General features: G+C 38.6%; 1 protein-coding gene and 1 long non-coding RNA gene across 3 annotated transcripts in view; one reads left to right on the top strand and one right to left on the bottom strand.

Annotated features, from left to right (window-relative positions):
- Positions 1-10,202, top strand: part of LOC114661865 (uncharacterized) — a 31,027-nt gene extending 20,825 nt beyond the window's left edge. Inside the window, exons 6-8 of one of the 2 annotated variants that reach the window (XR_003717921.2) lie at positions 3,717-3,824; positions 5,505-5,721; positions 7,718-10,202. Coding sequence is in view for 1 of the 2 variants with exons in the window: in XM_028815082.2 (XP_028670915.1) it covers positions 3,717-3,824; positions 7,718-7,815 (206 nt within the window). In the remaining variant the exon portion in view is untranslated. The remainder of the gene's footprint in view (positions 1-3,716; positions 3,825-5,504; positions 5,722-7,717) is intronic. The other variant, XM_028815082.2, reaches the window with a different exon arrangement.
- On the bottom strand, positions 5,003-5,527 carry LOC127529794 (uncharacterized). The gene is made up of 2 exons (XR_007936414.1): positions 5,430-5,527; positions 5,003-5,374 (listed from the first exon to the last, which is right to left on the bottom strand). It is a non-coding gene; the product is annotated as an uncharacterized LOC127529794 (long non-coding RNA).
- Positions 10,203-16,919: the final 6,717 nt, after the last annotated feature.

Here is a 16,919-nt window from a genome sequence, read left to right as displayed (position 1 = left end):
GACAGAGCCGGCCAGAAGAAAAAGGAGAATTGTGAAGGTATGCTGTTTATGTTTCCTAGGGGTTTCTTAGGGCTTTTACCAGGGGCGTCTGTATCTTTTTGGGGGTAGGATTAGCTTCGCAGCTCACAATATATACATATATATACACGCACACATATATACACATATACAAAGGACATTCAAAAAGTTTATGCACTCTTTAATAACTCTATCTATTAAGAGTTTCAAAAACAAATCACATCAGTTTTCTACATAGTCTCCTTCGTTTGCGATGCAATTTTCCCAGTATCATACCAAATTTTTAATTCCCAATTAGTATTCCTCCCGACTTCACCATTTTCAACAAAAATATAAAAGTGTGGAAACATTTTGAATATCCCTCGCTTGTATATATATATATATATATATATATATATATATATACATCCATCCATCCATTTTCCAACCCGCTGAATCCAAACACAGGGTCACGGGGGTCTGCAGGAGCCAATCCCAGCCAACACAGGGCACAAGGCAGGAACCAATCCTGGGCAGGGTGCCAACCCACCGCAGGACACACACAAACACACCCACACACCAAGGCCAATTTAGAATCGCCAATCCACCTAACCTGCATGTCTTTGGACTGTGGGAGGAAACCGGAGCGCCCGGAGGAAACCCACGCAGACACGGGGAGAACATGCAAACTCCACGCAGGGAGGACCCGGGAAGTGAACCCGGGTCCCCAGATCTCCCAACTGCGAGGCAGCAGCGCTACCCACTGCGCCACCGTGCCGCCCTATATATATATATATATATATAATATAAGATGAGAAACTCACTCAACTCTCAACTTTTATGGTCATTCATCCACATACATAGTATATGGTTGAACAAAATTTCATTCCTTATGGTCCCAGGTGATTGAACAAATCAACATACATTTAACATACACCATAACATTACCAAAACCAGTACAACAAGACAGAAAAATGCAGGACGATAAAGCTAAGACAATGCTCAATGTCCATAGTAAAGTGAAAAGTGACAATATAATGCATGATTGGGGGAATGTTATAGGGGTGTGGTGCTGGGTGACATGTAGGAGTTCAGAAGTCTGACAGTCAGAGAACAGAAGCTGTTAACGGCCTGGCTGTGTTGGTTTTAACATGCAGGAGGTCAAACAGTGTGTGTGATGGGTGAGAGACGTCTTTCACAATGGCGGAGGCTCTATGCATACAGTGTGTCTGAAAGATGTCCTGGATTGATGAGAGGTAGGTCCTTATGATCATCTCAGCTATCCTAATTAAACGCAGCAGGATCTTTTGCTCATGGGCTTTGCTGTTCCCAAACCACACAGTGGTGCAATTTGTCAGGATGCTTTCCACAGTTCTTCTGTGAAAGATGGTGAGAATGGGTTATGGCAAGCCAAACCACTTCAATGTGTACAGAAAATAAAGACATTGTTGTGCCTTCTGGACAGCAGAGTTGGTGTAGATTGTCCAGGACAGATCATCAGAGATACACAGCAAGAAACTTGTTGCTACTGACTGTCTCCATGACAGAATGACAGAAGTAGTGACAATGAGCATTACTTCACCAGATGTTCATCCTCCACTCTGTTGGATGAGTCATTGTTGTTGCTGATGAGGCCCACTATGGTTGTATCATCCATGAACTCAATGATGACATTGGACTCAGACTTGGTGGTACAGTCATGAGTAAACAATGTGAACAATAGTGGGCTCAGCTCACAGCCTTGTGGGGGCACCTGTCCTCAGCCTGGTGGTGTTTGATGTTCTGCTGCCAATGCGCACAGGAAGCAACCTCAGAAAAGGATTTAGTGGTGTATGCTGATGCAACATTTTCATTGACTACACAGTGTATAGAAGCAATTTAAAATGAAAATAAAATGTTAGGTTTTATCATAAAAGATGTAGAGTTGAAGTCAATGGAGCATTATGCTCTGATTAGATAATACACTAGCAAGACTACATGTGGAATTTTGTATGCAGTTCTGGTTACCGCAGTACAAGAAAGACATAACAGCACTTGAAACTGTGCAGAGAAGAGCAACTAAGTGCATCCCAGGACTTAAGGACATGTCCTACAGTAACAGACTCAAAGAATTAAACCTGTTTAGCTTCAAGCAGAGCAGACTGTGTGGGGAAATCATCCAGGTGTTTAAAATACTCAAAGGTGTTGATAAAGTAGAACCAGCAACATTCTTTCAGCGTAAGGGTGAATCACATACAAGAGGACATCAGTGGAAATTCCACCCAATTTGATTTTTCATAGAAGAGGTAAGCTACCTTGAAATGTCAACATTTTGTTCATTTTTTCACGTTTTCATTTTTTCATCATTCTGTGTGAAATTAATTTTTGTCTCAGCTATTTCATAACCTGCAATACCATCATGTGTGAAAACTCTACCAGGGCTGATGCTCTACTGTGATTGTTTTAAGAACATCACTCATCCATTCCTAGGTTAAAAGTTATTCAAATCTTGTCAACACAAGAAAAAGACCTTTTCTGGTTGGTGGTTTTATTAGGTACATATGACCTTCTCAGATAATTCACTGATCAATCAGTGACACCTCCTGCTGTATGAGCAGACATTGTTTTTTTAAACATAGAGGCAGATCTGTCGGAAGAGCTGCTTGTCTATGGTTGAAGTTGGGTGAAGGGGCAAATGTCCAGAGCAAGTATGGAGGTTGCAGACTCCTATGGAGATGGAAGAGGTGAAGATCCAGGGCAAGGACTAAAGTAAGGTGGAAAGGATTCAGACCTGGGCTGACTTTATTTGAACTGCTGTATTCCATAGCGAGTCATGGAGCACAGGTACGGTGATATTTGGGTACTGCACAGAACCACCTTACGCCTCTTATTTTAGACTCTATTTTAGTGCTGGATTGGTTTCATCAGACTGAGTGGATAAAGCAGGAGGAGGACGGGAGATTTTTGTGAATGTGTAGTGATACAAAAAGGGAGCACGGTATAATTAAAACTAAATGTGTGATCCAGGCATTGAATTGTGGACTGAATTTGTCCATGTCACTGCCCAGTCAGCAACAGAAATGATTCATTTTGTACCATCGTCTTTTTGATGAATTATTGTTAATGCTGGTAACTTCAAAGTAGGAATCAAGGCCTATTAGGCCTGTTCTTTTCGTGGACACTGTTCTATCCAAATGTTAATGACTTTAAATATTAATGCATGCCACAATCCAAGCATGTTTAACCTCATCTTACAGCCAACTACAAACCTTTATTGACAGTAGCTATTGGGGGGCTTGTTGTTTGTTTTTATCATGTTATTTTGAGCTTCTGTAAAATTTTAACTTCCCACTGGGGACAAATAAATTATAATCTAATCTAATCTAATCTCCATGGATGAAATATGTGCAATTGGCAGGAAGAATGGGTAAAACAACCGGATTAATTGGCGCTGAACTAGAGCCAATGGAAGATGACTCATTTTGGGAAGAGAAACAGATTTTGTCAATTAATTTTTTAAAATGAGTAAAGAAGGTGTCCACACTAATTAATTCTTCATATTGTTAAATTTGGATATGTCTTTAAAGTACTAACATAATGCATAAAGCAGATTTAAATATATTACAGAAGAATTTTTTTCATGACTTTCCAGGCTTTCTACACCTCAGCAGAACTAATCTTCTGTCTTCACGTGACACAATGAAAACTGGAGCTCATTGTGCGTTTTCCACTTTTCATAGCTCAAGAAATCCCTAGTGTCAGGAAATGGAGAGTTGCCACAGTCTGTGCTGTAGGTGGAATTTTGGCTTGTGTGGTCATTGCTGCAGTTTTCCTCATTAGACGTAGAGGTAAGGCTTTGATTCCAATTATTTATGTTATTTTTATTTACTGTCACTCTGAAAGGCTGGGCTTGAATCTTGTCACATTCACTTTCACTGTGTAAATTAAACATTCATCTCACATCTACCACTGCATGGCCAAAAAATAAGAAGTTAACATTTGAATTTAAATAAGACTTACTTAGGAGCCAATGATCGGATCATAATTGCAGTGTTTCAGCTGGCAAAAATTTCTTTAATTTAAACAACCATGTCTGAAGACATTTCCTGTGGTTTGCCGAAAAGATGTTACCATGTTTTTGAAGAGGCAAATTGTTGGCCTCTAGCAAAGAAAACATCTAGGGAGATCGCTGAACTGAATGGAATTGGGTTACAAACTGTCCCATGGATTGTTAAAACCAGGTGGGACAGTGGTGAACCATCAACTTAATGGAAGAAATATGGCCGTTAAAAAATGTGAATGATCATGACTGGAGATCACTGAAACACTTGTTGAAGTCAAATCGTGGAAAATCAACAGTAGAACTCAGAGCTATGTTTAATAGTGAAAGTTCCACATCAGAACTACAACAAGAACTTACAGAATTGGGACTAAACAGCTGTCCTTTTCAATTCACAATCATGAATGAGGCTAATCCTAAAAAACTTTTTCAGTTTACTTGGGAATGTAAAGATTGGACTGTGAAGCAATGGGAAAAGGTCATTAGGTCTGACAAGTCCAGATTTACCCTATTCCTGAGCAAGGAGAGTATCAGGGTAAGATGTGAAGAACACAAAGCAAAGGATCCATCATACATAGTGCCCACTGTACAAGTCTCTGCGGGCAGTGATATGGTCTGGAGTTTCCTCAGTTGGTCTGGTCTAGGCACAGCAACATTATGTAGTAATAAAATGAAGTCAGCTGAATACATGAATGTACTGAATGACCAAATTATCTCATCAATGGATTTGTTTCTTCCCTGATGACACAGACATATTCCAGGATGATATTGTCAAGATTCTTTAGGCTTACATTGTAAAAGAGTAGTTAAGGGAGAATGAAGACTCCTTTCCACATATGAATTGGCCACCACAGAATCCCTAACTTCTATCTTATTGAAATCCTTTCTGATGTGGTGGAGAAGAATTTATGGAATTACTTACCTATCCCATCATCAGTACAAGACTTTGGAGAACAGTTAATCCAAATCTGGACAAACAGTAAATGTTAAGACATTCACCAAAACAATACCATGACAAATGTGCACTGTAATCAAAGCTAAAGGTGGTACAACAACATAATAGTGTGCAACTTTTTTTTTGGCTGGCAGTGTATGTAAGTTTTTTTTATACTCAGGTTTTTGTATACACTCCAAAGACCTAAATTACATTTTAACTTGCCTATTGACTCTAAACAGGTTGGTGTGGCCATGATTGGACCCTTCCTTGCCTCAATTAGAAGTTCCAGATCCTTTATATTCCAAATTGGGTTATGTGAGCTTAGTAGATGGGATTTATTTCTGCAGTATGTGCATATATACAAAAAAATTCAGTGCATTTCAGTTTATTCTTCTATAGAACTGTTTTATTTGTATTTAATGCTTTACATGATGTACTTAAAGAACTAATACAGACTAAATTTACTGAAAGAATAACTATAGAAAGCTGACTATGAGATTGCATGTTCTCCCTGTGTCCTTTTTTTCCCAGGTAATCTAGTAAGCCACCCCACCCCACATCCCACGGACATAAGTGTTAGGTAAATTGGTGACTGTAAGCTGACCCCATGTGAGTCTGTGTGGGTGAATTCATGAGTGTGATAGGCTGGTGTTTTGTCCAAGATGGTTTCCTACTTTGTGCTCAATACTGCCAGGATAAGGTCCAGTTCCCCATAACCCTGGAGTGGATTACACAAGAACAGATAAATGTAAGGATATAATATCTATATTTTATGTAAGAAATAGTAGGAACATATTCTCTTGTTCTCTATGTTTCTGTTATATGGTCTCTCAACTTGTAACTGACTTTTTTGATGTTTGTCTGCTTTCTGTACAATTGTGCATCTGAAAGTAACACTTCGGTTTGATTTTTAAAATTATAAGCTCCTCTATAACTGGCCTGTACTTCCTATGATTAACAGCAGTGGTAATGCAATACCAGGTCTCACAGGTACAATAATAAAATGTTGTTATACATGTATTTTCTGTTATTTTAAGGGGTTTTATTATGTAGAATTTATTTTAAATTGTAATTTATTGTGGCAGTTATTTTCTGCTTCCATTGTTCCCGTTCTCTGTTTACATGACATGGGAGGCTCGTCACATATCCTCAATCATCCCATTCATGATATTACAAGGAAGTTATGGCATAAATATAGCAGCAGTTCCAAGAATAAAAAGCCAAAACCTTTACCATAGTTGTTTTTAAACAAGTATTCAAAGTGCTAAGATTTGGTTTTTAGTTTTTGAATCCCATTCTTTTAATTTTATTTGAAGAAAATATTCCATACAATCAAGCGAACTTATACAAGAAATTCTAACATAACAAAATTCAACCCACACCATGAGAAAGAGAGGAGAGCCAACAGCATGAGCAAAAATCCATCCAGCCATCCATTATCCAACCCGCTATATCCTAACTACAGTGTCACAGGCGTCTGCTGGAGCTAATCCCAGCCAACACAGGGGGCAAGGCAGAAAACAAACCCCGGGCAGGGCGCCAGCCCACCGCAGGGCACACACACACACACACACACACACACACACCAAGCGTACACTAGGGATAATTTCGGATCGCCAATGCACCTAACCTGCATGTCTTTAGACTGTGGGAGAAAACCGGAGCACCCAGAGGAAACCCACACAGACATGGGGAGAACAGGCAAACTTCACACAAGGATGACCCGGGAAGCAAACCCGGGTCTCCCAACTGTGAGGCAGCAGCGCTACCACTGCGCCACCATGCTGCCCATGAGCAAAAATATTTAGGCAAAAAAAAAAAATAACAGACACATTAGTCTCCACTTCCTGTGTTTGCCCTCATGTCTTCTTTACTTGGTTTATTGTTGTCCTTCTAATTTTGACCTTACCTGTCCCTTACTATATTTTGAGACTAATGTTGACATCTCCCGGTCATTTCTCTTTCTCATAATAATGCTTGGAAACAAGAGTCTTATTACAGTAGGCCGTGAATATGTCTGTGTTTATAGAATATTTCAAAACTAAGCAAATTAAGCTACAATGAAAGTCTTTGGACTGCTGAAGGAAAATAAAACAGCACAGAAATGTCCACAAATAAAATATGAAAAGTCCACACAAAGTCACTTGGGTTCTGAATCAAACCTATAATGCTGGATTTGCTAGCCAGTAGCTGTAGCCACTGTACCACCATACTGCCACTGTCATCACTACCCTCTAGAAACTTTGATTAAAAAAAAAAAAAAGTAAACTGAATGTTGACATTGTGGTGATTATGAATGACAAATATATAGATCTAATGAGAAGTCAAGCAAAATGACACTTTTTATTGACTAACTGAAAAGATTGCAATACAGTATGTAAGCTTTCGAGGCAACTCAGGCCCCTTCTTCAGGCTTCAGGCTGATTACATCTTGTCTGAAGAAGGGGTCTGAGTTGCCTCGAAAGCTTACATATTGCAATCTTTCAGTTAGTCAATAAAAGGTGTCATTTTGCTTGACTTCTCATTACATCCATAATGGCTAACACGGTACAACACCCTCGTACTACAAATATACAGATCCAAAGTCAAATAAAACTTCACGTGAAGAATCCAAGTTAAGTAAAAACTTTTCTTTGAAAGTTAGTGCAAAAAATAGATCTCTGATTGAAGGTCTGTTTCATATATCTTTGAGAAACATTGCTGAATATATAGCTTCTTCCAGTTACTCTGCTTTCTTGACTTAGGCACCACTGTGACTGAAGTCTCCACAAGGAGACCAGAGAGTCTTCAGCTTGAAGTGCGTGAACCACAGAATGAGGAATCAGCTCAACTGGATGAATGACAAAGACGCGGAGACTTAATAGCCTGAAATAGGGTCAGCTGCATTTCCTATTTCGGATGACCTTGGCTGCAAAAATCTATATATATGGTCCTACAGAGAGTTGCAGGTTTTAAAGATGAATGTGGAAATTTTCTGCCTCATTCTAGTAAAACTTCTTAAATCTGAACTCACTCAAAAGGATTAAACTGTTATGTTTTATCCAAGGTTGCTTCCCTGGTTTATGTTCCTTTTCTTTATCATTTTTGTTCATTAATCTATTTTAAATCATTTAGTATGGTTATTCTCGTTAGTATTGTTCCGTTCATTTATGACTTTGTCTATATATTTAAAATATCATTGTTTGTTATTTTTAAAAATATTTATGTACTGTTACTTTAAATGTTTTATAATCCCTCTGTTTTGTCTGTGGTTCCCCAAAGAGATGGGGTTACCTGTTAAATTGATAAAGATTTTTGTGGACCTGTCTCTAACCCCAGTTAGAGTATTTATGGAGTACCCCAAGACGTATTATTACTGAGCTATTATTATTATTATTGCTATTCATTTTAGAATTTGAAATCCTGTTCACCATTTTGGGGCCTAGTCTGACCTGAAGCCTCCCACTTTCCTAGACTCAGGCTTGCCTTAGAGTGAGATCTGGTTTTGTAGGCTATTTTTGAAGGCCTTACACTTTACTGTTTTATGAAGTCAGAAAATTCAGAAGAGCTACTGGGTAAAGATATAACATGTTTAGTGTTATGTTACTTTTGTAGCGCAAGTCTGGCATTTAATATGATAAATACTCATGTCTTTATGCAGTCATAAAAATATATTATAAACAGAAAAAAAAATGCAAAACAACTCATCAAGGCTTCCATTAAAACATGAACACAAATGAGCTTCGTAATGTGCAATAAAACCCCACAAACTTTCCAAGAAGTAATGAAATGATAATAAAACAAAGTATGAACAAACTGTGTAACAGTAACGCATGGCAAATAAATCGAACAATATTGTTAAAATTGTAAAGAAAAATGTTACAGGCCCCATTATTAGATTTGTTTTGCAGAGACAATTAGATAAAATACCTTGACCCTTAAAAATACATACAGTGGAACCTCTAGATACGAGTTTAATTCGTTCCAGCACTGAGCTTGTATAGCGAATTTCTCGTATCTAGAACAAACGTCCCCATTGAAAATAATGGAAATCCAGTTAATCCGTTCCGCATCCCAAATATATTAACATAAAAATCAATTTTCCTAACAAATAACACTGATAAATTATATATACTGTAGTCTACCTTTAATAAATAACACTGGTAAATAATATAACTGATTATTAAAAGAATCAAAACAGGTGTCCAAAGTGCAGTAGAGCATTCAATAAATCTTTAATCCTTAAAACAGTTGTGAAGTGGAGGTTTAAAGTACATAAGAATAACAATCCTTTAACACGAGGTTAAAACGTCAACGGGAAGCAGTCTTCAAGAAACAGATGACAATCCCCGGTGCTTCTTCTCTGTTAGCGTCTCACCTGCTTCTCCCATGCGGGCTCTGCAACAGGCGAGACACTTAATGCAGCTGACCTTCTCTACACCGTCCTGCTTCAGCTGTTTGGCTCGCCTGTTCAGCTACACGCGAGCCTGTACTCGCTCGCTCTCCCGCACCGACTTCCTACTGCTGCGGATTCCTGCCTCCTCCTGCAACCTCCGTTCTCTCTCCTCTCCTCTCCTCTCTTTTCTTTTACTTCTTCTCCCCCTTAACCGGCTCGCGCTTCTCTATATATGCGGGGAAGACATGGCAGCTGCTAGGGTTACCACTTTTAATACAAAAAAATAAGGGACGCATACGTATTGATTCAAAACGGGATGCGCAATTTCATTCTCAAATACTGGACGATTCCGTATTTTAAAGGACGGGTGGCAACCCTGCCCACCCCATCAGCCACAGGACAAATCATGGATGTGGGCAGTTTCCCACCTGTGCACTTAGGTGAGAAACGCAGACACCGCAGATCACCCTGCGGCTCGCTACAGCTACCACGCCCCCTCGCTAAGCCGCGAGCTATACCCACAGCCTGGCTCGTGGCTCGTTACGTGAGCCAATGCTCGTATTTAGATCTGAATTTTTCGCTCATACTTTCCTCGTATTTTGAATTTCTCGTATACAGAGGTGATCGTATCTCGAGGTTCCACTGTATATTCAAAAATACTTATAATCTCCATAAAAAATACACCGTTTAAATAATTAAAAAAGTAAACATTTGCGGCACATGGATTTTACTTCCTCACTGAAACACCCAGTTAGCTGTTGATCACTTCACACTCCTGGCTTCAGACCTATTCTAGGCCAATTTATACAGGTGGGTGAATTAGTCCCTTAAAGAGACAACACCCACCATATTCCCATACCACATGTTACTATTTGGGCCATCCATCATATTTATCAATCCTACATTTTATAGACAGTTTTTTCAGTTTGTTTCTTATTGCTAGCATAATCATATACTGAATTCCAATCCAGCCATCCATTTGCTTAACCTGCTTATCCAGGGCAGGATCTCAGAGTAAATATATTTAAATGTTTTTTTTGTTACTATGATGATAGAACTGGATATCATGGCTGGCCTGTACACTGGTACTGTGAGTGCTGTGCAGAGTGGAGGCAGGACCTCTGCATTTTTCCCAGTTGATTCTGGGGTTCGTCAGTGGTGTGTTCTGCTCCTACTCTGTTCAATGCTTGTATCTGTTGGTGAAGAAAGATTCACAGATCTTGACTTTGCTGACGATGTTGTGATCTTTATGGAGTCAATTGAAGCTCTGATCGGGGCTCTCGAGAGACTGAGCGAGAAGTCTGAGTGTCAGGGCTTGCGAGTGTCCTGATAAAAACCAAGATCCAGGCCTTTAATGACCTCTTGGGCACGGCCATCAGCAGTATGTCTGTCTGTGGTGAGAGTGTCGACCTCGTCGAGAGGTTTACTTACCTTGGCAGTGACATTCATGTCTCTGGTGACTCTTCTTATGAAGTCAGTAGACAGATTGGGAGAGCATTGGGGGTCATGAGGTTGCTGGAAAGGGGTGTGTGGCACTCCCGATATCGATGCAAAAGGACGAAGGTCCAGGTCTTTAGAGTCCTGGTGCTTCCTGTCTTGTTATATGGTTTGTGAGACACGGACGCTATCCAGTGACCTGAGATGAAGATTGGACTCCTTTGGTACTGTGTCTCTCCGGAAAATCCTTGGGTACCACTGGTTTGACTTTGTGTTGCTCATGGAGTCCCAAATGAGGCACATTACCTGTATTGTGAGGAAGCGTCAGTTACACTACTACGGCCATGTGGCGCATTTCCCAGAGGGTGATCTAGCTCGTAAGATCCTCATTGTTGGGGACCCGAGTGGTTGGACCAGGCCAAGGGGTCGCCCATGTAACACCTGGCTGCGGCAGATAGAGAGTCATTTCCGGAGGGTGGGACTGGACTGCATGTCTGCCTGGGGGGTTACCAACCGGGATCTTGAGATGTTTCGGTGTGTGGTGGGTGCGGCAACGTATTGTACCAGTGCATGCTGCCCAACTTGACTTGACTTGACTTGATAGAACTATAGAAGTGTGTAAACGGTGAGTCTTTATTAAAAGTATTCTACAATATAGCAATGTAGTAGGCAGGCTACATTTTGTAGCTTCCTTATCTTGTATTTTGTATTAAAAAGCAGCTGTTTAAAAATGTTAAGAAAAGTATGCTTGTTTTTTTAAAGTCAAATAATGAGAGTTTAAGTATGTAAATATTAATAGCTGATGTCTGCTTGTACAAACCTTTTATAGATTTGAAAATGTACTGTATATAATGTTAATAACAACCTAAAACTAATTCTTGTTATGTAAATATTATTCATTAAAGAAAAAACTTTATAAACTTATTATATACTGTGTATGATGTTTTCTTGTGTTTTCTTCAGTTTTTTTTGGGGGGGGGGGGTCAAATATAAAAGTAAAAGAAAAGCGGAACAATTACATTTTTTATGAGGTAACAGATAAAATGGTCAACCCCTTCCTCAATATCCTCCCCTACTTCTCTGCTCCAGAACGGGGAAGAATGTTGGGTTAAAAGAGAAAAGGAAAAAGAAAAAAGGTTAGGACCAGAAAGTCTATCAGGGAAGACAACAAGACAGCAGGGCTAGCAGAAAGGCTAGAAAAGCCTGGCTGTTTAATAAAATAAAGGTTGTTGGGGGCTGGTTCGCTGACCATACAGTTCCCAACAAACTTGGCAAAAGAAATCCAGTTACTGATGTTGGGACTGAAAGATCCACTGATCCACACAGTTCCAAATTTCAAAAATAACTAGTTTATAAAAACAGGGTTCTCAGATGTTAGAAGAGAGAGATAGAGACCCAAGGAATGTCCAGCCAGAGGCTGCAGCCATCTTGGCTACAATGGTGATGCCCACTTTTTCCAATTTTGATAACAATACTGGAGATCCTAAAGACTCTGTCAGAAATTGAAGCAAAACCAAAAGATTCCACTGTGCTTGGAGCATGTGTATCCTAAACGGCATTAAGAAACTGGAAAGGTGAGTTGCTAGTAATGAGTTGAGCGACTTTTCACACAGTATGTGTTCTTGTGGAAAAAACAATCATGGGCTTGATGGTGTGTTTTGGTATGTCTGTATATGTACGCTAATTTCTATTTGTTGAACCAAGAGATACAGTATGGGCTGTGGTTGTTTTGTAGTATGATATGAGCTTTGCCAATTACGATAGGCAACAGGCATTCATAATCCTAAAGATGCATGTGAGACAGAAATAACTTCAAAGCACTTGGAGTGTAGATATCCTCGCCCTCATCTGCAGGAAAATAAAAACATTAAAGGCTAGTTACTTGGTGATGGCAATGGATTTTATGGTGTTCTATCTAGTAAGTTCTCCTGAGAAAAAGATGCAGTAAAACCTACTGTTCCATCCTTACCATCAAGCTGGTTCAGGTGTACTCCTCCCTTCATTTCCCTTCCCCACCACCTCTCCTCAAGTCTATCGCAGAGCAATCGGTAGCAGCAGCAACTCTGGTGGCAGCAATCTGACAGATGAGTGAAGAGATGTTTTCCATTCTCAATGACCCAGTCAGACACAGGGTGGCAGCAGCTGCCATGAAAGAAGATTCTTCCCACATTGTACTGTCTGCCAAGTAAGTAAATGTAAATGTATTGCAAGAGAACATATTAGGTGCAGCATGGATGAAAATCACTTGCCAGACAGGCATGTTTAACAGGAAGGCAGAATGAATATGTATAACAATACAGACTGTTTATTTTTTGCCTTTTTGCTTCTCACAGTACAGGATTTCATTTCAGTAAAAAAAAAAGCTTCTGAAATATAGTTGTGAGGGCTTTCTCTTACCAGTGATTTTCACATGATGCAAAATGGAATGGTGCAATGTTAAAATGATGACTGTGACATGAATAGCATTTTGTTTCTTATATAAAATACTTGCCCTGTGGTGGGCTGGCGCCCTGCCCAGGGTTTGTTCCTGCCTTGTGTCCTGTGTTGGCTGGGATTGGCTCCAGCAGACCCCCTTGACCCAGTAGTTAGGATATAGTGGGTTGGATAATGGATTGATGGATATAAAATGCTGTCAGTCAGGGTCAGTGAGAAAACAGGGAAAGACTGTAGCCAAGAATCTTAAGGGGCATGCTTAACAATGCACACTGACTGTATAATTACAATGTGTAGTCGTTCTACTGTACTTCCCAGTGTTCACTTTTTTTATCTTGTTCTCTCTAGGCGTTAGACGGCAGTGAAGCCCACCTTATCGTCATTCCTAAAGTTTGTTATTGTGCTTAAAAAGCCAAAACAGAGCACAATCAATCAATAAGATGTGGTGATTTAGAAAGAAAGAAAGAAAGAAAGAAAGAAAGAAAGAAAGAAAGAAAGAAAGAAAGAAAGAAAGAAAGAAAATTGTACCTCCATAAAGGTGTGAGCCATAAAAAAATGATCTGTATAAAATGTATTTTATTTTATCTGACTGCAAGTTTATGGCTTAAGGGCCCGCAAATTGTGATCAGTTGTACAAACTAAAGTGTCGTTTTCGATTGTTACGTAGACTGCGCGGACATCATAAAGGGAACAAGATGGACTTCCTGAGCACATGTGAGATACGTAGTGAGCTCCAGGCCTTTGATTTATATTACTAGTACAGTATATTTGAGTACGCATCATTTTGGTGCAATCTTAAAGGATTTCTCCATTGTCACAGGTGTTGAGCTGCAAGAGAAATAGCACCAGGACATGCAACACCTACACTTATGGGTGACACGTAAGTTGAAAATAAATCGAATTGAATTGAACTGGTTTCTTTTCTCAACACATAAACCTAATAATATAGGTTTTCCTTTTTATTTTTATACTTTATGCAACGTTAAGAAATGCGTTGTTTTAAATGTATCCCACTATTAAATATGCTTCTCTAAATGTCTTATATTAATAATAATAATTCATTACATTTATATAGCGCTTTTCTCAGTACTCAAAGCGCTATCCACACAGGGAGGAACCAGGCAGTGAACCCACAATCTTCCACAGTTTCCTTACTGCAAAGCAGCAGCACTACCACTGCGCCACCTGTGAGGACTGTCCTACATGTCATGCTGTTGATCATGTTTTAACTTTATATAGCCAACAATTAACGATGTTTTATTCCATTCATCATGTTAGAACCTTTCAAACTACATTGTTTTGCTGTCTGTTTAAGCAATTTTTTTGTTTTTTTGTGAAATCAATATGTAATCATTCATTTGTAAATGTTATGTGTGCATTTTACCTTCGAACTTATCACAGGCGCTTAACCTGTATGCATTCAGCGAGGAGCACTATGGAAAAAATGAATTGAATTGAACTGGTGAGGCTATTTGTTTCTATTAGGCTGTTTGTTGCTTTGCACTTGCACTCTTAAAAATTCTGTTTAATTATGGAACCATCGCTCCCCACACAATAAATTAATAAATAAAAAGGTTTAATGTGTACAAAGCTGAAATCTATAGTTTTTCTAGCAGGATACTAATAGATAATGAAAATCTGAATGTATGCTTCGGTTATTGTATGCAGCAGAAGTCCATGTAAAACCATGTCATCTGGTCATATGGCTACATATGGGACCTGCTAGGGATCTTAATAAAAGGTTCTTCCTGGATCCTTTATGTGGATGGCTTTCATGGGATGGGAAACAAAAATTATTCCCTTGTGGTATGCCTCTGAAGAACCGCCGGGTACCTTAATTTTTTTCTGCGATTGTTTCTGGCCCCATGCGATTGTCAATTGGGTTAAGTTGTTTTAAGAGTTCAAAACGTTTTCGTCCTTTTTTTTTTTTAATTCTATTTATTAAGAGTTTCAAAAACCAATTAAATCACTTTTCTACATGGCTACCTTTTCCCAGCACCGTTCCAACTTTTTAATGCCCAATTTCTACTCCTCCTTCCTTCACCGTTTCCAACGAAAATAAAAAAGTGTCCACACTTTTTGAACGTCCCTCGTATTTAATTTTTACTTGCCTCCAATGTTACAACACCACTGCTTACCTTATAAAAAAAGTTCAGCTTGTTTACTATAAACTCAGAGTTGCAAAAATATGATTTGTTTTCTTGGTGACGGTATCAATTATCAATCCCATTTTAACAGCCTACATCCCACATGTTAGAATGCAGATCCCAAGTAACTGCTCCTTTTGTCATGCATAAAAGATTAAATGAAGTAAGCTATGTTAGCATAAATAAAATAACACTAGGTAGTTCAGCATGAAACTGTTTCATTTAAGAAGATGACACAATATATTTATTTAGCTACAGCTGACCACAAACAGGTGTGGTTAGCAAAGGTGTTAAAGGAATAAATAAAATGTAATGGTTACCCCCATGCTGAAAAAATAGAAAAGATTAGAAACACAACATTTCAACTTCATAGCTTTCATCCGGTGTTTATTATCAGCAGACATGGCTTTGTTTTCACCATCAGATAATATGCTTTTGTAAACATTTGGTATGAATGTGCACTTTACTGTAATTTCAGACCAGACATTGCATTACTTTAACATTTAGAGCAGCATGTCTTCATAGTGCTCATCAGTAACTGCTGCCATTTTGACCAGATTCCTTCTGGAGTGCAAATTGTTTTGTCAATTACTTTGTGAGTGATCTCAGTGATAGATATGCATAGAATCAAATGCTTTATTAATGTATTTTCTTGTTTAAGGTACTAAACAAGACAATAACATCTTAATGTAAATTTTAAAATCCCATTCATCTTATTTAAATATTATAAAAAGAGTTTAAACCATTCCTTGGAATTATATAGAGACTAATGCCTGGAATATTTGAGATGAGACATGGCTTCTTGTCATATTGGCCTGGATTATGGGGATAGATGCATGCATGTTTATTTTATTGGAACTAAACTGAATAATATTATTTAAGAATATAGACAATAGTTATATTTAATGCATTATAAATCAGTAACTCGTTTATTTTTCTTTGATAGTTATTGTTCGTTTGTTTCTTATTATTAATGTAAACATACCCATATGATTTTTATTTTGCTTTCCTTCAGATGCCACTAAATCCAGAAATGAAGGCACCAATGAAATGGTAAGTTTTCTCAAAGCTAAAATCTTAAACTGAATAAAGCTAATTAGATACCCCAATAATGGATATGTCATCTCACAGTAACTTCAAGCAGTCCCCTAGTGTTTCTGTATTTGTAATATTACCTTAAAAGGAAAGGAGCTCAGCATTGTAAATGGGCTTTAATAATAAGGAAATAGATAGCAAAGTCATATGAATCCTTTTTTTGAAGCTTCTGACTCCGTGGCTTGGAAAAACCCCTAATGACACCTCAATCACACTTTTCACAAGAAGAAAATGCTCCCGGTGACAGAGCTTTATTTATTTGTTTTTTCTGTTGATGCCTTGACCATTTTCTGTGGTGAAAAATCTCTTTTTTTTTTAAGAAAATAACATTGCATGCAATCAAGTTGAACAAATAGTAGTAATTACCTGCAGTTGAATTCAGGAAAGGCTGAGGTACTCATTGTTGCTCTTCCTGTTCTTCATTCTGAGATCAGTTTAAAATTATCTTCTGTCTCCCCT

Source organism: Erpetoichthys calabaricus, chromosome 12, assembly GCF_900747795.2.
Source record: "Erpetoichthys calabaricus chromosome 12, fErpCal1.3, whole genome shotgun sequence".
Classification (NCBI taxonomy): Eukaryota; Metazoa; Chordata; class Cladistia; order Polypteriformes; family Polypteridae; genus Erpetoichthys; species Erpetoichthys calabaricus.
Note: the sequence above shows the minus strand (reverse complement) of the source record. Positions and strands in the feature narration are given on the sequence as shown.